Source organism: Lissotriton helveticus, chromosome 1_1, assembly GCF_964261635.1.
Source record: "Lissotriton helveticus chromosome 1_1, aLisHel1.1, whole genome shotgun sequence".
Lineage (NCBI taxonomy): Eukaryota > Metazoa > Chordata > Amphibia > Caudata > Salamandridae > Lissotriton > Lissotriton helveticus.
The window spans coordinates 1,788,511,945-1,788,532,712 of NC_136057.1; the positions used below are offsets into that span (position 1 = coordinate 1,788,511,945).

General features: G+C 48.6%; 1 protein-coding gene across 1 annotated transcript in view; it reads left to right on the forward strand.

The window, feature by feature from the left end:
• Window positions 1–20,768, forward strand: part of LOC144774545 (rab11 family-interacting protein 4A-like) — a 100,435-nt gene that overhangs the window by 37,737 nt on the left and 41,930 nt on the right. The window contains exon 4 of the mRNA XM_078659187.1: window positions 8,567–8,654. Within this exon, the coding sequence (XP_078515313.1) occupies window positions 8,567–8,654 (88 nt within the window). The remainder of the gene's footprint in view (window positions 1–8,566; window positions 8,655–20,768) is intronic.

A 20,768-nucleotide genomic window follows, 5' to 3' on the forward strand; every position in this document is an offset into this window, starting at 1 on the left:
CCGTGGGCTGCAGCAGGGGTTGGGTCATTAGTGTGATGTGCCTCTGCTTCAATTACCTCAGTCTCTAAAGCTAGAAGTTCCGACTGTCCCTCGCTATTATGATTTACAATAGAGGCTATTGTCTGCCCTCTAAGTACTGTCTTATATGCCTCCCATAAGGTGACAGAAGAGGCCACGGAACCAACGTTGTCCTGAAAGTAGTGTTTTGTCACCTTGTGCAGCTCCTTCCTAATCTTGGGATTGTGGAGATAGCCAGGACGTATTGGATAAATCCGGCGCCGCTTCTGCTGGTGGTGTGTGTAGCTAATCGGTAGAGGGGAGTGGTCAGAGATGCCTCACGGCTTGATTTCTACACTGTCGACACTACAAAGGCCTCCCACCGACCCCATAAAATAATCATTTCTGGTAAGGCTGTTATGAACGCCAGAGTGATAGGTAAACTGACGGTCCAGAGGGCGATACTTCCTCCAAATGTCCACAAGTCCCATAGCTGTCATGAAGCTCCCCAGACGCGATGTCCCTGATGTAGCTACCCTTAGGGGGAATCTATCCATTGAGTCATCAACCACCAAATTAAAGTCCCCCCAACTAGTAGTTCACCCTCCGGAAGTCTCAGCAGGAATGCACTAAGATCCGTGAGGGCCATCGTTTGCAGTGCCGGTGGTATGTAAACAGAAACAATATTCCCACTGTGCATGTATAGCAGCAAATCTACCTGCATTGTCGGACGTAACTGCTTTGATGATTAAAGGGAACTGCTTCTTTATTAGTATACCAACCCCTCTAGCGCCTGAGGTAAACTCGGAGTGGGCCGCCATCCTATAACCCCATCTGTCCAATGCCTTAGTAGATGTGCCTGTGAGGTGTGTCTCTTGAAGAAGCACCACTGCTGCGCCTCCCCTTTTTATGCATTGTAAGACCAAGCCCCGTTTAATTTTATCGCCTAGTCCGCGGACATTCCACGTGAGTATGGACAGGGACGGGGTCACGGCATCTGGCCCTCCCTGTGAACTAGCTAGTGAGTCGTCCCCCATCTCATATTGAAAGGATCCACAACTGTAAGTGACCTGTTTGGTATTAAGGCTAGTAGGAGTTTCTGTGAATAGTGACACCGTGCAAGAATAACCACATCTGCGCATCGCATAATCGTTGAACAAAAAACACATTGAACATTCCCCCCCTCCATCCCCCATCCCTGCCCCCCTGGCTCGCGGACTTAGACATCCCTCATGATTATAATGAAAAGTGCTAGCGATTGCAGCGTTTTGTGTCCTGCCTGAACCGTCCTGGATGTCTATGCCTATGAAAATCATACAGTCAGCTTTATCTACGAGCGTACAGTTAACCATGTAAAACTCTATTGGTGAAAAAACTTGAAACCTACCCCAATCCCCCACCCCCCACCCTGCCTCCCTGGCATGCGGACCCAAAACTGCCCGCCACCCCAACTCAGCAGAGTGCTTAAAACCCCATCCCACAACCATTACTTGCACGGATAGGAGCGGGAAGTCTATTCCTTCCCCACACCCCAGAGTCTTCATCCTTCAATAGTTTTGCCATTTTCGTTTCGAGGAGGAGTATCTGCATCTGCATTAGTTTGTCAGTTCGCGGTTGTCGGTAGACAATCTCCTAGGATCTCATTCCCCCGATTTTGCCTGTATCTGGTGAGTTCCGCCCTCTCCTTGATCAACGTTTTCCGGGTTGACCTCTTTCTCTAGACGGTGGCGTCCCCATTGTTCTCGTCCAGGCTTCCCCACCCGTCGCCAACCTTCTAGCCAGTCGTGGGCCTCTTCTGGTGTGTCGAAGAACCACGTTTTGCTGTCTGCTACCACTCGCAACTTTGCCGGAAAGAGCATGGAATATGGCCGCTCGCGGATTCTCAGCACCTTTTTTACCTCCAGAAAACTCCTGCACTGTGCCGAGACCGCCGCCGTGTAGTTCGGAAAGAAGGAAATCACTGAGTTCTGTAGCTTGATGGGTGGAGCCACACGGGCTGTTTGAAGAATGGCGTCTCTGTCTCTGAAATTAAATATACGGGCCAACACCGGTCTAGGGGGGGCACCGGTTCTCGGTCTGCCGGCCGGCACCCTATGCGCGCGTTCCACTGAGAAGTAGTTAGAGAGACCCTTTGGCTGTAGTCGTGTTTTAATCAAGTCCTCAACGAATAGGTCCATGGCTGGGCCCCCTTCCTTTTCGGGAATCCCCGTAATTCGGACATTGTTCCGGCGGGAGCGTCCTTCCTGATCGTCCAATTTTGCTGCAATCCGCTTATTCTCAGCCTCTAACTGCTCCACTTTCCTAACCAGATTGGTAGTGTCTTTTGTCAGGGACGTTGTTAGCTGTTCCACTTCCGTGACTCTGGCGGAAATTTTGGGGAAATCCGCTCGCAGGAATGTTACATCCGTCGAGATGGAGCCCATTGTCGTCTGGACATTATTGAGAGCTGCCATTATATCCTCCAGCGTTATTTTAGGCTCAGTCGCTTCTTCCCTTCCCTGTGCTGCGTGCCCTTTCGGTTCTGGCAGTGGCGTATTTATCTAGTTTCCCCTGTTGGGTCATTCGGGTTCCTCTTCCACTCATCGTTTACCACTCTCCTCCCAACTTCAGATCCTGCGGTAATTGTCGCCTGTTGGGCCACTGGCTTCAGGGTAAGTCGTTTAGGCCCGCACACTGTTATTGACACAAGTATTGTGCTGCTCCAGCCAAATATAGTGGAGTTACCACTGGGTGTGGGGGAGGCTGGCCCTCATTAGGAAGTGTCGCACCATGCATCAGGTATAGTGCCAGCTGTTGTTGCCTCTGGTGTACCTCACCCAGACTATTCTCAACAGGCCAGGTATAACAGCGTCCTTTCAGGGCCTTCCTCTCACAGGGCCACCATCGGAGGTTCGAGACGCCTTACCACCAGGCTCGCTTCTTCCAGGACGTTATCCGCCCTATCCAGCCCTCTCGTCAGATGTCACCCCGAGAGTGCTGCTCTTCACGGAGGCCCCACTGCATCTAGTTCGCGTCGATGTGGCTAGCCATTCACTCTTGCACTCTCAGATTGGAGGCGCCCGCTGTCTTCAGCCTCAGCTCACGGCGGTAGGTCACGAAAATTTAGTCCCCGGCTTCTCCAAGTAGGCCCGCGGCCTCTCCGGGTCTCGCCGCCTGTCAATCAAGCCCCTGACTGCGGGCCACGCTTCAGCCTACTCCTCCGTGGGGCCGTACGCAGTGACACTGCCGGGCGCTAAGTCCACGCACCGGCCTCCGGATCCGAGACTTGTCCGGTCGCGGTGCCCGATTCAGTCCTCCAGATGTGAGCCCCGACGTGGGCCACTCCTCGCGGGCTGGGGCACTGGGAATCACCGCTGCCGCTGGCACAGTGGAAGTGGATTTGCCGGAGCGCCGTCTGGTACGCGGCCGTCACACCAGTCCGCTCCTCCCCAGGGATGCCACCAAAATTGAGCCCCCCGGCTTTTATCTCCTGACCAGGCCACAGTTTTCCAGGCGCGATATCTTCCTCATGCGGCCTCACAGAACGTCAGGCGGCAACCTGTTCTGTACCGCTTCTCCTCCGCCGTTGATTCCTTGACTCTGGGTATAGGTTTGAAAACGGATAATTGAGCGGATTACTGGGGAAGGCGGTCTCCACCTCGGAGTCCCTTTAGTCTGCGGCCATCTTGCACGGCTGCAGGCCACGCCCCCCCCGGTCACAATTTTTGATGCTCCCTGTGACCCTCTGGCTTACAGATCACCGTATTTCAGAGTGCACAGGCTCCTTCCTGATTGGCATGGTGAAGTTCTTCTTAGTGGCCCCTTCTGGCATATCGGGTTGCTGCCCTATACCGCTGAAGGCCACTGCCCGTACCGCATTGCAGACTTTTTAGGTCCAGCTTAAGCGTACGACCTCTTGTATACTTTAGTATACTTCTCTTGTGGGCTTAAAGCCATCGCCCTGCTTTTGATTAGTTTGCTTCAGTGTCCGTTTAAAATCCTTGCTTGCTCGTGGTCAGTCCTGCATCTTTGTCCCTCCTTTTCTTTTTCGTTTCTCCCAGGAGCAGGGACTTACTATAGTATCATTACACTTTGCCGTGTTTATCTGTTCTTTTGGGAGCTTTTTTTTTCTTGGTTTCCTGCTCGTGTTTGGCGCAGAGCATTCTTGTTCTGAGCCTAGCTTTGCTACAACGCTGTTTCTATAAACAGCTGTAAATCATGCTGTTATCTCAGTCACGTTTACTTTTACCACGCCCTTGCCTCACTTGTGTTTAATTTTTATTCCTACCTCAGCCGACTGCTGTGCTCGGTTCCGCTCCCAGTGTCTCTGGCCCCACCCTCCAAACCTTCTTGGCCTTAGTCACTTCCTTGCAGTCTGCCTGCTATGCTGAAGGTCACCACGCCCTCTGTGGAGTTTTTTGTTAAACTTTCCATCCTTGTCGAACTATAAATCATACCGTAACATCAATAATGCAATGGACGTTATTTACTGGAAGGCAATACAGCACATTCTTCAGACCCCCAACTGATTTCGCGACCAGCGATTTGCCTGTGAAATTGGACTTGGAATGCGATGCCCACTATTTGTAGCAAACCTGCTGTGATAAAGAATAAAATAAGAAACCATCGCCTCATTTTATTTTATGTTCCTTTGTTTACAAAATGCCCAGCAATTAGTTTTTCAAGTAGCACTCAAGACGTACTTCTCTATGCCATGCATCCCTGCTTCACGTGTAACAGTAGAGGCGGAAACCAGTATACGTTGCCACCCCCTTTCCTACTTGCATATTCAGTTTTCACAAATGCACTGATAAATGTGAGTTTAAAAATACAAGCAGATACTCTTACTATTTTCATTTAACATCATGTTTGTGCCTTTGCTAAAAGTACATATTTATTTAACATTTTACATTACACATGCATCATGTTTTAGTTTGATCTACTGCACAGATTTACAGCAATTCACTGAATGTCCCTAAACAAAATCCATATGCAGTTCAGGAGAGCGATGGCAATCTTTACAGCTATGTCTCTCCTTTCACAACACCGCTATAAGCTATTCTTCCCTCTTCCACCACCCCTCCCTGCTGCTGGTAGCGTGTTTCTCTACTAGGGGTGGGTGGAATTTGCATAGTCGTGCTACGCAAAGCTCAGCAAAACGGTGTAAGTTCTCCGCGAGCATGCGGAATTGCTTGTTCGCGATGCTTTTTTTCTGTTAACCACCTATCCCTCATTCTTCCTCTGTATCCCCTGCAGCTCTTACCCCTATCTATTCACAATGCCACATAATTCCACTACACAAATACACTACACTGCACACAATTCCACAACTAACAATTGTATTACAACCCACATAAATCCACACCACATACATCCTGTGCACTCCAAACAAAAACACATGGGTAAAAGACATTGTCATTTACAACACCGATAGCTCTAATTCTTTCGAATGCGTGACCTATTACATTGCAAATGTTTATCATGGCAGCCTGTCCTGGCATACGGGGTTGCTGACCCTGCACTATGCAGAGCTCTGGCCTGATCGATGCAGTACAGCACACGGCTCAAGCCATGGCGGTCCTCTCTTGGCATACAGCATTAGTTAAATCTGTCCTGCACACAGTCAATGCCCCAATCAGTGCAGCAGCTGTTTCCTCACCCCTCGCAAAGGGAATCCACTCAACAGGGCTCCCCACTGGACTATGCTTCTTCCAACGATCTGCTCTCCCTCAGAAGGCACACTGGTCTTAGCAGGTGCTGGTGCTCAAGGGACCAGGCAGGTGGTCTTTGTTTCCCTTGGTGGTGGCTCCTCACCCAGCAGGGAGACTAGCAGGCCTTGGCCCCAGTCCTGGTATCAGGCACAAGTCTTGCAGAGCCTTCCCCTCCTCTGCTTGGCAGATGCCAATTTTTCTATTGGGGGGGGGGGGTTTCGGTGGGTTCTCAAACTCCTCTTCTTATAGTCCATTTCCAGACACCAAATGTGAGTTAGGGTCTGAACCTTTTGAAATTCTAGCCGCTTAACCGAGGCGCGAATTCCGCGGCGGTTTGACCGAGTGGGTGGGGCCGCGTCGGACAACGGACATGCGCAGCACTACTGAGGTAGTACTCGCGACGGCCATTGGCTGATGCACGCATCGAAGGGGTTGTATTGGGTTCTGCTTCAGTGGAAGTGTTCAAACCTCCACTCTACTTTCCTCTTGAAAGCATTCTGGTACGGTCTAGGGTACAATGATGCAAGCAGGGTGGGAATTAAGGGACTGGTGGGTGTAAGGTGGGTATACGTGGAGTGAAGGATGTACATGGTTTGCACTGTGAGCAATGCTGTCATTCTTCCCTCTTTTCTACCCCTCCCCAACCCTTCTCAATCCAAATAACTACAAAGGAGAGAGTGGGTTTGGATGAGGGTCAGGCTTGCTTATCATCACCGACCACTCACAGACTCGCCGACCTGACATTTCCATTTGCGTTGCCAGACCCTGGTCCATCTCATGCTGGCACGCCGCTACATACACAAGATGCCTACTTTTCGCACACAGCCCTGAACAGTCACAACCCCCACACGGTGTGACGAAACACGTGTCGGCTATTTGCTCTTGTATGTACTGATCAATACTGAACCATTAAATATATATACTCTACAATGCTGGACTCTGACATCATATATTGAACGCTTACTAAGTACTTTGGGCTCTCACTTGAGAACCGAATTTAATATATACGTGTGCACAGGACACTCTTTCAATCCAAATAACTGACTAACATACCCACCACTAAAATTACTTGCATGTTTCACCATACTAATTCGACACTAATCCTGATGGGTTCCGGAGTAGCGTGCTACTTGCGCTTCAAAACCCCACCTGGGGTAGCAAGCACTATATAAATACAAACCTCTTTCCCTTCACTATCCCGCCACCTACCCTTCTCTACCCAAATAACTGAATAACATATCCACTACTCAAATTACTTCATATTTTACTATACTAATTTTCAACACTAATCCTTTATGGGTTCCAGAGTGGCATGCTACTCACCAGAAAAGAGCTTCAACACCCATCAGCGGAAACAAGTGCTATATGAATGCAAACCTTTCTTCCCCTTTTATCCCTCCGCTATCCTTCTCACTCCAAATAACTGACTAATATCCACCACTGAAATTACTTTCATATTTCACCATATTTATTCACCACTAATCCCTTATGGGCTTCCTGAATAGCGTGCTTCAACACCCCATTGGGGTAACAAGCGCTATATAAATAGAAACCTTTTTCTCCTCCTCTATTCTTCTGCTATCATTCCAAATAACTGACTAACCTATCCACCACTTAAAGTGTACTTGCATGTTTCTCTTTCACTATACTAATTCAACACTAATCCTCTATGGGTCCCGGAGTAACGTGCTACTCGCCCAAAAAGCGCTTTGACGTCTCGTCGGGGGTAGAAAGCGCTATATAAATGCAATTACAATACAATACAATTCCAACTTGCCCTTTAAATTATGCTCCATGTCTCTTGAAGAGGCTCTGATACAGCCTAGCACATTATTGTAAAATCTATCCCTCTACCACACCCTGGGGTAAGCCTTCTCTGGTCACTATTGCTACCTTTGGCAAGCCAAGTATGCAAAGGCACAAAGGCAGTAATTTGGGTATTAAATTGGGATGAAATAGAATTTTAGGCCCCATAATCCTCCTTATTCCTTTGGTCTCTCGTCTGGAAATCTTAGTAATGCTTAGAAACTGGCTCTGTTAAGGAAGCAAGTGCAATAAAAACTCTGGCACCGAGCACTCCACTTTATGGAGACTTGAACTATAAGTGTTGTTGCTAAAAGGAGCTTATTGGCTGGTTCCTCTAACTGTGGTTTGTAGTGTCCGTTTACATACTTCCTTTATTGGGTTTGATTATATCAATGTGCAGTTTTGGATACTTGTGAAAAGTCCTCTGAGTGTGCCCTTGCACTGTTTTCAGCTGATCCTATTAAAATCTGTCATAATGTTTTGTGGAGATGGGAATTAGAAATAACACTGTATATATGTTTCCTTGGTGAAGATTAGTCTTTTTCAGCACTTGTGTTGACCTTCAGTACTGAATTAAAAGCAGAGAAGTGTGTGCCAGATATTTACATTACAGTATGCTGCTTCTTTCAAGACCTGTGTAAAAACCAGGATTGTTCAAAAGATGTGTACCAACAAAGGTTCATTCATGAATTGACATTTCACAATTGCCGTGCACCAGTGGTGCTGGAACAATTTTCAGAGTGGGGGTGATGCCATTAATGTTACATAACCTCTCGCTGGGACACTCTTGGGAGTAGCTGTGTTTGATATAAATTCATTCATTTATTCGTTCACTATGCTTTGTTATAGCTGGGATTGCTGAAGTAACACAACTCTTAGAGGGAAAGCAGAGTACTGGTCTACAGAGACACCTTCTGGCCTGAGCTGGGAGTTCTGCTGACATACCACAGCCCCTGGAAGGGAGCTAAATATACCAATATTACTTATTCAGTAACACCTGTTATTCCTTATTCGAACTGTCTTGGAATTAACCAAAAGATGACCCTCTTTCCTCCTCTTTCATTCCATTTCAGTGGCCTTGAAAGTTGGCGGAGCACCTGCGATCTCTCTGGCTTGGATGGTGAGGGGTCCTGCTCTTCCTGCAGTGAGACCAGTGAGAAGGTAAGATTTCTCTGACTTCCATTGCTTTCCTACCTTTTAGGGGAAGCTGCCAGCCAGTTTTTGCAGTCTTGAAACTGTTCAGTGATATCCTGGTAGTATGTGTATATTGTTAAAATAGACTGCTCCATTGCTCCATTCCTCTTAGGAGTGAACTTTTTAAATGTCGTATGAAGAAATCAAAGGGATTTTAATTCCCAGAGTGGTCTCAGCTGTGGAGTTTAAACCATCGGTCTTCAGACACCAGGTTGGTGCCCGAAGAGGGATTTTTAAATGGCCAGCCTCTGGACACTGGTATTGTGTTAATGGTCGGATTTGAAACCAATTGCCTCCTGACAACAGTATAGTGTCCTATAAAGAGATATTAAATCACATATTATAAAAGCCTCAGAAGGTCGAAAGCAAATTTCTTCAGAAACTAACTAGATCAAGTTAGAAACCAACACCAAAAACTATCTGAGCTTGTTAAACTTCAATCAAATAGCTTACCCAACTCTTCCTTAGCTGGATACAGTCGACTACCAAATCATGAAGTATTTGCCTCCTTCCACATTGCGAAGACTGAAAACATGAGAACTGACTTATAGATGGCATTGGAGCAACGTCTTCTCTTGCCTTTCCCCTTCCCAGGCTATTGTGCCCTCATGTCTGCTGGGTCACTGCCTCAAAAACGCCTCATGGAACTCTTTCAAAACCTTGGAGGAACATGCCATTTTAAAATTTCTAGCAGACTTGAAATCCTCAAACCACTTCAATGACCCACTGCCCTCAACCTCTTCAATGAGATCAAAACGTAGATACTCCTACTTTAGACTAAGATTGTTAATGCCGCTCAACTCCAAGGCACAATCCCTGATTGCCTAAAGTCTGGGCTGTTATCCCTGTCCTAAAAAAAACAACGGCAGATCACATTGACCTAACAGCTCTTTAACCACATTGAACAATTCCATCTTCTTGACAAATTCCTATCCGGCTACCGCCTGAGGCATAGCACCAAAACAGTCTTCTCACACACAGTTGACGATGCGCTAAAAATATTGAATCAGGAAGAATCTTGCTGTCTAATCCTCCTGGGCCTATCGTCCGCATTTGATACGGTTAACCAAGACTACCTACTAGACTTATTGGAACATAACATGGGACTTTCAGGATCCACCCTAAACTGGCTCATCTAGTTTCTCCAAAACAGAACTCAAAAAGTCAAGGTTAATCAATCCCTGTCTGTGACTGCTCCAGTCACATTAAGGGTCCCAAAGGGTTCCTCCCTTTCACCCACCCTCTTTAACTTATACATGGACCCTCTAATGGAAATTCTTAGTTCTTCCGACATCCACTATCACATGTATGCAAGATGACATCCAATTATACCTGAAAATTTCCTCCCCTGAAGACCTCAAAGCCCTCAATTTAACTCTACGAAAAAAGAAAAAAAAATTGGCTGTCATGCAACCACCTCAAATTAACACTTTCAAAACGGAATTCCTCCTAATCATCCCACTCAAATAGTCCCCCCTCATTAATTAATGAATGGATGAAGCATTTAGCACTCAACTACCGCCCACAAGTTACTGATTCAGCATGATCATTGGGATTAATGCTCGACAAGAACCTTAACATGCAGCTAGCTGCACATTAGTGCTGCCACTAAAGGAGCAAACCTCCCAATGGACATTTTATTGTATCGTAATTGCATTTATATAGTGCTTACTACCCCTGACGAGGCGTCAAAGCGCTTTTGTGGCGTGTAGCATGCTACTCCGGGATCCATAGAGGATTAGTATTGAATTAGTATAGTGAAACATGCAAGTGGTGGATAGGTTAGTCAGTTATTTGGATTTGGAATAATAGCAGAAGGATAGAGGAGGAAAAAAGGTTTGTATTTATATAGCGCTTGTTACCCCTGATGGGGTGTTGAAGCACGCTATTCAGGAAGCCCATAAGGATTAGTGGTGAATTAATATGGTGAAATATGAAAGTAATTTCAGTGGTGGATATTAGTCAGTTATTTGGAATGAGAAGGATAGCGGAGGGATAAAAGGGGAAGGAAGGTTTGCATTCATATAGCACTTGTTACCCCTGATGGATGTTGAAGCGCTTTTCTGGCGAGTAGCACGCCACTCCGGAACCGGGATTAGTGTTGAATTAATAATTAATAATAATTATAATAATTTATAATAAAAATAATTAATATGGTGAAACATGAAAGTTATTTTAGTGGTGGATATGTTAGTCAGTTATTTTGATTGAGAAGGGTAGGGGAGGGGTAGAAAAGAGGGAAGAGTTTAGAAAGGTTTGTTTTGCAGCGTGAATCTTTCTGGATTCACTATGCTGTGCATTATTCCGCGGTCTTGTGGTTGGGTCCGGAATCGTAGTCTTTTCTTAGGTTTTTTGGGGGGTTTTTTCGTAGCCCAGGTGGGCGTCGGCGTCACACCTCCTTGGGTGTATTTCCGGTGACGTCGGCATGCTTCCTGCGGAAGCTCCCACTCTTGGGCGCCATCTTCAGATTCTTTTTTCCGCAGTCGGGTCTGGATCGTTCCCATTTGGGCTCCAGACATTTTTGGAGAAAGAAGAAGAAGAATACAGAATTTGGAAGGAAAACATCTTAGAAGACTCCAGGTGACTTCATCAACCAAGGGCCAAAGAAGGAGAAGGAGAAATCTTCGAGAACTTCGCCCGTCGACGAACGCACGACCAGGGGGCCCCCTGAGCGCTCAAGATGGACAACACGCCGTTCAAGTTCTGCCGTAACTGCCACCACAAGTACGCGCAGAAGGACCAGCACACGGTTTGCAACCTTTTCCTACCGGTAGACCACGAAAGCAAGGACTGCAACGCCTGCTCCGTCTTCACCCCGAAGACCCTTCGTGTGAGAGAGAGACAGAGGGTAGAGCACGCCACCCTGCAGGGAAAAGCCCCGACTCCATCCCTTTACGATCGGGGGATGTCTTCCGAGGAAGAGGACAACGCTTCCGCCGAAGACGACAGCTACACGGTCGTAGAGACCGATTACACCAAGACTTCTGATAAGGTAGGAGACTCTACGGCCCCTAAGAACCCGAGAGACTCTGAGTCTCGAAAGAACGAGGGCAAGGCCTCGAAAACTTCGGCGCCCGCGGCTACATCCAGGCCCAGCGGATCCTCTGAGAAGGAGTCCCCGGCGCCGAGAGCTGTTGAACAGCAAAAGTCGTCGAAATTCGTTCCCGAAAAGGATCGATCAACGCCGAGGGAGAAGGACCCTAAAGCACCAACGCCGACCAGAGACACGAAATCCGGTTCGACGTCGAAGCCTTCGGCGCCGAAGACCTGCTCGGCGCCGAGCCAGCCGCCGAAAAGAGCGGCCGAACCATCCGACGCGGAACACGCAGCGGAGATGGAGAAAAAGAAGAGGCGCCTCGAGGCCGAAATGGAAAACATCTTGCAATGGAAGAAGGAAATCGACGCCAAGATGAAGGCCTTCACGATTCCCCACAAAACCAAGCCACAGGTTGTGGAAGTTGTCGAGGAGGAAGACTATGACGCCGAGGAACAGGCGCCTGACGTCGAGGAAATCGACAACCAGGAAGAAGAAGAGAGTCCCTACTATAGTTACGACTATGAGGAGGAAGAGGACAACAGGACGGACACTGGGTCGGCTCCCTCTGACTCACAGGAGGTGGATTATCTGGATGTCGACACCCTAAGCCCAGAGGAGGTTGTCGACACATATCCCTCGAGCACCTTGCCGCCGGACGACATCGGGGCCTACAACTCGGTGATAAAGACTGCCGCAGCAGCATTCAGACTCAAGCTCGACGAAGAGAAGCAGAAAGCTGACTTCCTTCTGGAAACACTGCTCCCCACACAAACAAAGAGCCAGTACCTGCCCGTGCTCGACAGCGTCTTGGCCCAGGGAAGGGAATCATTCAAGGAGCCCGCAACATGCAAGGCGGTCACTCCCAGGACGGAGAAAAAATCCAAGCATTCCTCAAAAGACCCACCCTACATTCAGGGCACGGTCTCAGCAGACTCCATCACACCCACAGCAAGAAAGAGGGCTAACGTGCCCACTACGTCACGAAGGCCCGGCGGGAGAGGTAGAAACCAGCCAGGTACATCACACCAGGCTTTCCAGCAAACGCACGAGGCAGACTCACAAGCTCCGCATGGTCAGCGTAAGCAGTCCTGGCAGGACCAGCCAAGAGGACAGTCCTTTCGAGGGAGAGGAAATGGACGTGGACAGAATAAAAGAGGGGGGCAGCAGCCCGCCTCTAAGTGACTTCGAAAAACTCCGTGTGCCCACCCACAGAAATATCCCAGGGGGCAGCACGTACAGAGGGGATCAGGTGTTACACAAACTAGACACCTACGACCACATAACACCAGTGGGAGGAAGATTAAGATTTTACCTCCAAAAATGGAGAGAAATCACATCAGACAAATGGATTCTCAACATCATCCAATTCGGATACTGCATAGAGTTGGAGGGGAGGCCAACAAGCAGAAAACCAAAAAGAAGACCACTAGCAAACAAACAACTAGAGCGTCTTCAGGAAGAAGCAAAGGAGCTCCTGCAGAAGCAGGCCATAGAACCGGTACCCTTCAGGGAAAGGAACAAGGGGGTATATTCAACGTACTTCCTGGTGCCAAAAGTAGACGAAACAATGAGACCCATTCTGGACCTAAAGTTCCTGAACAAATTCATAAGAACGCAAAAGTTCAAAATGACCTCCCTACAAGAGGTGTTCCCACAATTGCAAATCGGGGACTTCATGGTCACGATAGACCTCAAGGACGCCTACCTGCACATCCCAATGAACAGAAAGCACAAGCATATGCTCAGATTCACCATCGAAGAAAACCACTACCAGTTCATAACACTAGCCTTCGGGCTAAAGTCAGCACCAAGGGTCTTCACAAAGTGCCTCACGGCAGTCGCAGCGCACCTACGAAGGCAAGGAAAGACGTATACCCTTACCTGGACGACTGGCTAGTGAAAGCAAACTCATACCAGAAATGCAAGCGGGACGCACAAACGGTGACGACCACGCTCATAAACCTGGGGTTCTCCATCCATTGGAAGAAATCATCAATGGAGCCGGAACAAGTGAGGATCTTCCTGGGAGCACAGATCAACACCTTACAGGGCAAGGTGGTCCCCAGCGAGAAGAGGGCGAGAGCGCTGGTGAAAGAAACTCGCCTCTACCAGAAGGGACAAGCTCGGACAGTGAGGACTGCGAGCAAGATCATGGGCATGATGGCATCATGCATCCACCTAGTACCAAATGTACGACTCCACATGAGACCCATTCAAGAATGGCTACAGGAGCAATGGTCACAAGCTACAGGCAGTTGGGAGGATCTAGTGGTTGTAACGCACTCAGTGCAGAAGGAAATGACATGGTGGAACATGGAGAACATAACAAAGGGAAAGCCTCTAACGCCCCCAACACCAACAGTGACCATCACCACAGACGCATTCCTGAAGGGATGGGGCGCTCACATGGAGGAACTCAAAGTGAGAGGACTGTGGACACCAGCAGATGCGACAAAGCACATCAATTACCTGGAATTGAAGACAATCTTCCTTGCACTGAAAGCTTTCCAAACAAGGCTGTACAAGCACAAGGTATTGCTACAAACAGACAACACCACAGCGATGTTCTACATCAACAAGCAGGGTGAGACACAGTCATCCATCCTTTCGACGCTAGCGCAGGAGATATGGAGATGGGCCATCCCACTCAAGATAGACCTGCTAGCCATACACCTACCAGGGAAGGACAACATACAAGCAGACTGGCTCAGCAGACAGACTTCGGCATCCCACGAGTGGGAGCTCAATGCTCAAGAGACAAGGTGGCTGTTCGACAGATGGGGAACGCCATCAGTGGACCTGTTTGCCACACGCCAGAATGCAAAATGCCAAAACTTTGCATCCAGACAGCCCGAGGAGGGATCCCTGGGGAATGCCCTATGGATAGATTGGTCCAGGACATTTGCTTACGCTTTTCCCCCGATACCACTGATGCACAGAGTGCTGAGCAAATGCAGAGCGAGCAACATGACCCTGATACTGGTCGCGCCGCAGTGGGCCAGACAGACATGGTACTCGCAGATCATGAATATGACACAGTGTGCACCCCACAGATTCGGCAAAAGGAAAGACCTGCTCTCCATGCAGAACGGAGAGGTGCTGCACCCAGAGCCAGAGAGCCTGAGCCTGGTGGCATGGCTCCTGAGGCCATAGAGTTTGCACATTTGAAACTGCCAGAAAGCACCCTGAGGGTTCTTCGGGGGGCACGAAAACCCAGCACTCGGAAGTGCTATGTTGCGAAGTGGAAAAGATTCACAATGTGGTGCAGAAAAGAAAAACTTCACAATAAAATGAAAAAGGACTCCACAGTGCTAAAGTACCTCACGCACCTGCTGGAGAAGAACCTTAGTTCATCCTCGCTGAGAGTTCACTTGGCAGCGATAGTTGCCTACACAAGAGGAGAAACGTGCAGGAGTTTCTTCACATCACAGGTGGTGAAAAGATTCCTGGAAGGAGCAAAGAGGATCGCACCACCAAAGCGGGTGCCGCCACCTGCATGGAACTTGAACATAGTCCTAACGGAACTCATGAAAGAGCCCTTTGAACCACTTCACAAGGCCTCCCTAAAGATACTAACTATGAAAACAGCTTTCCTGGTTGCAATAACGTCCTTACGCGGAGTAAGCGAACTTCAGGCACTAACGCTACAAGAACCCTACATACAAATACACAATGATAGGGTTGTGATGAGAAATGACCCACACTTCATGCCGAAGGTGGTGTCCAAATTCCACATGAACCAGTCTAGACAGATACCGAGTTTTTTCCAAAAACCAACCACTAGCGCAGAGCGAGCTCTGCACACCCTGGACGCCAGAAGGGCAGTCATGCACTACATTGAGAGAACGAAGGGACACAGGAAAACAAAACAGTTCTTTGTGTCATTCGCCAACAGTTTCATGGGGAAAGCAGTAACCAAAGAGACTATTGCACGATGGATCGCACAAACAATTCAGCTCTGCCACAAGTGAGCAGGACAAGAACTAGCAGAGGGGACACATGCCCACTCCACTAGGAAAAAGGGTGCGACAATAGCTTTGCTGGCTAACACACCCATACAAGACATATGCCTGGCGGCAACATGGGCTTCGGTGCACACGTTCACGAAGCACTACTGTGTGGATATACAGATGAACAAGGAAGCACAAGTCGGACAAAAGGTGCTCCAACACATATTCAATAACCAACGCTCATCTTCCACCCAGCCGCCACAGAAATGAGAAACCGCTACAAAATCTATGCACAGCATAGTGAATCCAGAAAGATTCACGCTGCAAAACGAATAGTTTTCTTACCTGTCGGTATAGTTTTGCGGCTTGAAGATCTTTCTGGATTCACTAGCGAACACACCCACCTCCGCCAGAAAGATGAGGCTGGAGAGAGAAAATAAAAAAAAAAACCACAAAAAAAACCTTTAAAGGTTAAAAGCGGTAAATCACTTAATGGAACATTGCCATTACTTCGGAAACAGAACAAACACGGAAAAAAAGAATCCGAAGATGGCGCTCAAGAGTGGGAGCTTCCGCAGGAAGCATGCCGACATCACCGGAAATACACCCAAGGAGGTGTGACGCCGACGCCCACCTGGGCTACGAAAAAAAGAAAAAAAAAGACTACGATTCCGGACCCAACCACAAGACCGTGGAATAATGCACAGCATAGTGAATCCAGAAAGATCTTCAAGCTGCAAAACTATACCGACAGGTAAGAAAACTATTCGTTTTGGGGGATCGGTATAGTAAAAGAGGTGTCAGATGATGCAAGGAGGGGTGGTGTAGGAGAGAGTCTAGAAAGGGTCATTTGGGGATCATAGTAGTGGTATGGGGTTTGGGATAAATGAGAGAGTGGATGTAGAGTATATATTGATAGATGTACAGGATGAGAGATAGGGTAGTGCATTGGAAAGAGTAGTAGAAAGAAGTTTGAGATGAATCAGAAGGTTGGGTTAGAGCATGGATACTCACAAACTTTCTCTCAGGGGCCAAATTTACAGTTTGGTTTGTGTCTGAGGGCCGCACCGATGGGGGCAGTGGGGGAGGGGCGGGGCTAGAGCAATAAAAAAAACTGACCATGAGGTTGATCACAGGTCCCTGCAGCGGACGCCTTCGTCCACTGAGCCACCAGACCCGGCATACACACATCTCTCTCCCTTTTTCTCTCTCTCTCTCTCTTTCTCCCTCCCTCCCTCTCTCTAGCTCCCTCTCTCCCTCTCTCCCTCCCTCTCTCTCACTCACTATCATTCCCTCTGTCATGTTATGTTATGTTATGTTATGTTAGGAAGAATTTATAAAGCGCGCGGACACTAAAGGTTTCATGGCGCTGATCGATGAATGTTGATGTGGCGGGCCAAGATTAGTAAGGTTGCACAAAGAGCCATGTCTTCAAGGCCCTTCTGAAGCATAGCAAGTTGTCACAGTTCCTAATTGGGGATGGGAGTGAATTCCAGAGCCTCGGTGCCAGGTAAGAGAACCTGCGTCCACCCTGCCTTATTAGTTTGATGGTGGGGGTGGTGAGGAGATGATGGTGAGCAGATCGGAGGTTACGTGTGGGGGCATATTTGGTAATCCGATTTTTCAGAAATGTTGGACTCGTGCAGTGCAGTGTTTTAAAGACTATGCATCCTGTCTTAAACATGGCACGGTGTACTATGGGCAGTCAGTGTAGTTTGACCAGAAGAGGTCTGGCCGATTGACATTTCGGCTGTTTGAAGAGCAGTCTTGCTGCCTGGTTCTGGACCATTTGGAGGCGGTTAAGCAGGCCCTGGGTGGGGAAGGCCAGTGTACAGTGAATTGGAGAAGTCCAGGCGTGACCGTACCAGGGCAATCATCACTTGAACCAGGGCAGGATAGGATAGTAAGTGTGAAACTTTTCTGATTTTGCGCAGTTGAAAAAGGCTGGTGGAAACCACACTGCCCACCTGTCCTCTCATAGTGAGATCGGAGTCTATAGTTACCCCTAGACTCTTCACGGAAGGCGAGGGCGCTGGAGAAGGACCTAATTCGGCTGGCCAGAAATGGGGTCCCCAATAAGTGAGACTCTTCCCAGGTAACACCAGCTCTGTCTTACCGGGGTTGAGCTTCAATTGATTCGCATCCATCCAGTGCTTGATGTGACACATTGTAGATTGGAATTTGGTAGCAGCACTAGGAGACTCCAGCGAGAATACAAGCTGGAGATCGTCTGCGTAATTGAAGACCGTGATTCCCCTGGTTTTGAGAGAGTGAATCAGAGGCCTGATGTAGAGGTTGAATAATAGTGGGGACAGGGAGGAGCCCTGTGAGACCCTACAGGACGTGGAGCGATTAGGGGCAGTGAAGTTCCCAAGATGTACTGCCTGAGTTCTATCCGTCAGAAAGGATTCTAACCACTGAGAAGCAGCACCCCGTATGCCAGCTTGTTCGAAATGCTTCAATAAGATGGTATGGTCAACCGTGTCGAACGCTGCCGATAAATCCAGGAGCACCAGGGCTTGCGGGGTTCCTGAGTCAGCGTTAGCCCTTAGGGTGTCCATCACTGCCAAAATAACTGATTCGGTGGAATGAGACGGGCAGAAACCAGCTTGGTTAGGCTCCAAGTAATCTGTTTCCTCAATGAACTTAGAGAGGCAGCTAGCCACATGGGCCTCCAGAATTTTAGCAAAGATAGGAAGGAGGGAAATAGGGCGATAATTGGAGAGGTTAGAGGGGTCAGCTCCGGGTTTTTTAAGGAGAGGGACTAAGGTGGCGGTTTTAAAAGCTCTAGGTACTTCTCCCTTTCTTAAAGATTTGTTAAGGAGAGGACGAATACAATGAGGTAGAGCTGCAAAGGTATCCTTAAGGACAGAAGGAGGACTGCAGTCCCTCGGGGAACCTGATTTTACTCGGGACATTAAATCTAGTAAAGTGTCCGAACATAGAGCAGTGAAGTGATTCAGAGTCGAGGGGTTGTGGGAGTTGTTGTCCAGAGGCTTCCCCTGAGAGGTAATTGGAATACTGGCCCTGATGGTTTCAATTTTTTTCACAAAGAAGTTGTTCAGCAGATTACACTGCATTTGAGTGGGGGTCTGACAGGGTGATGTTCTGTCATCGTTGCAGAGTTCGTTCACAATCCTAAAAATTTCTTTGGATTTATTAGGGGCAGCGAGAATCCTAGTGGTGAAATAAGAGGTCTTGGTTACCAGAATTGCTTTCTTATAGTCCCTACGGGGTGACAGAGCGGTCTATCTTTACTGTCATACTCATGCCTCCATTTTCTTTCCAATTGCCGGAGCAATAGTTTCTGGTTTTTCAGTTCACTAGTGAACCATTTATGGGCTTCAGAATGCCTGGCCCGAGAGAATTTAGTAAGCGGAGCATGGATGTCGCTAGCCGCCAATAACCAGTCCGTGATCTCTTCATCCATAGAATCCACATTGGAGTTGGGATTGACAGAGGGGGCGGAACTAGCCATAGTTTTGATGAACTCCTGAGTATCCAGTGCTCTCCACTTTCTGGTTAGTCCTCCCTCTATCTTAGGGGTCTTTGCCCTACTACTGAAAGTGATAGTAAAGTCGATCGGATGGTGGTCGGACCATATACAGGGAGAAATTATAGAAGGGGAGAGGTCTGAGTTATAAGACCAGATTTGGTCTAGAATGTGGCCCTTGATATGGGTGGGGGCGGTGAGATGTTGAACCATATTGATGTTGGAAAGTATTTCGGTGAGCTCAACCGACTGAGGCCCCCCCCCCATATCGTTGAACCAGTAGTTCAGGTCCCCAATAAGTAGGACTCTGGTATGGTTCATGGTGAGATTCGCCATCTGCTCGCTGAGGGAGAGAGGGAAGGACGGCATGGACTGGGGAGGCCGGTAGACAAGTACCATCGCCAAAGATCCTGAGTTGGTGTCGAGATTGATAACAATGTTCTCTACTTCAGGCAAAATCAGGGACGTCAGTGTGGTGAACTTATGTTTTTTATGTATGATAGCAGCCACTCCCCCTCCCGTCTTCCCTGCAGGCCGGTTAGCTGACAAGATGTAATAATCAGAGGGGAGTGCTGCTAAGATATCAGGCAAAGAGTCCAGCGTGAGCCAGGTCTCTGAAAGCAGTAGGACGTCCGGCTTATCTGAGGATAGCAGCAGAAAGATATCCAGTTGGTGCTTCACCAATGAGCGAGTGTTAAGATACAGGACTCGGAGAGATACATTGCCAATAGACAGGTGATTAAAAAGGGGGGCAGCAGACGCCTCTATTGAGGGGGTGAGGTGACTCACTCGATTGTCGAAAATCCCGTGAATATTAATTCGATCCGAGACTTCCCTGATTAGGGGGGCTTGAAATTGCTCTAGCGCTCTGAGTTCTGCCGGGAAATAGATGATCATCTGTCTCACTCACTCGGTCTGACTCCCTCTCTCTCTCTCTCTCTCTCTCTCTCTCTCTCTCTCTCTCTCTCTCTCTCTCTCTCACTTGATCTGACTCCCTCTCTCCCTCTCCCTCTCCCTCTCCCTCTCTTTCCCGCCCTCTCTTTCCCTCCCTCTCTTTCCCTCCCTCTCTTTCCCTCCCTCTCTTTCCCTCCCTCTCTTTCCCTCCCTCTCTTTCCCTCCCTCTCTTTCCCTCCCTCTCTTTCCCTCCCTCTCTTTCCCTCCCTCTCTTTCCCTCCCTCTCTTTCCCTCCCTCTCTTTCCCTCCCTCTCTTTCCCTCCCTCTTTCCCTCCCTCTCTTTCCCTCCCTCTCTTTCCCTCCCTCTCTTTCCCTCCCTCTCTTTCCCTCCCTCTCTTTCCCTCCCTCTTTTTCCCTCCCTCTCTTTCCCTCCCTCTCTTTCCTTCCCTCTCTTTCCCTCCCTCTTTCCCTCCATCTCCCTCTCTTTCACTCCCTCTCTTTCTCTCTCCCTCTCTCTCTCCCTCTCTCTCCCTTTCCCTCCCTCTCACTCCCTCCCTCTCACTCCCCCTCCCTCTCTTTCGCTCCCTCTCACTCCCCCTCCCTCTCTTTCCCTCCCTCTCACTCCCCCTCCCTCTCACTCCCTCTCACTCCCCCTCACTCCCTCTCCCTTTCCCTCCCTCTCTTTCCCTCCCTCTCACTCCCTCTTC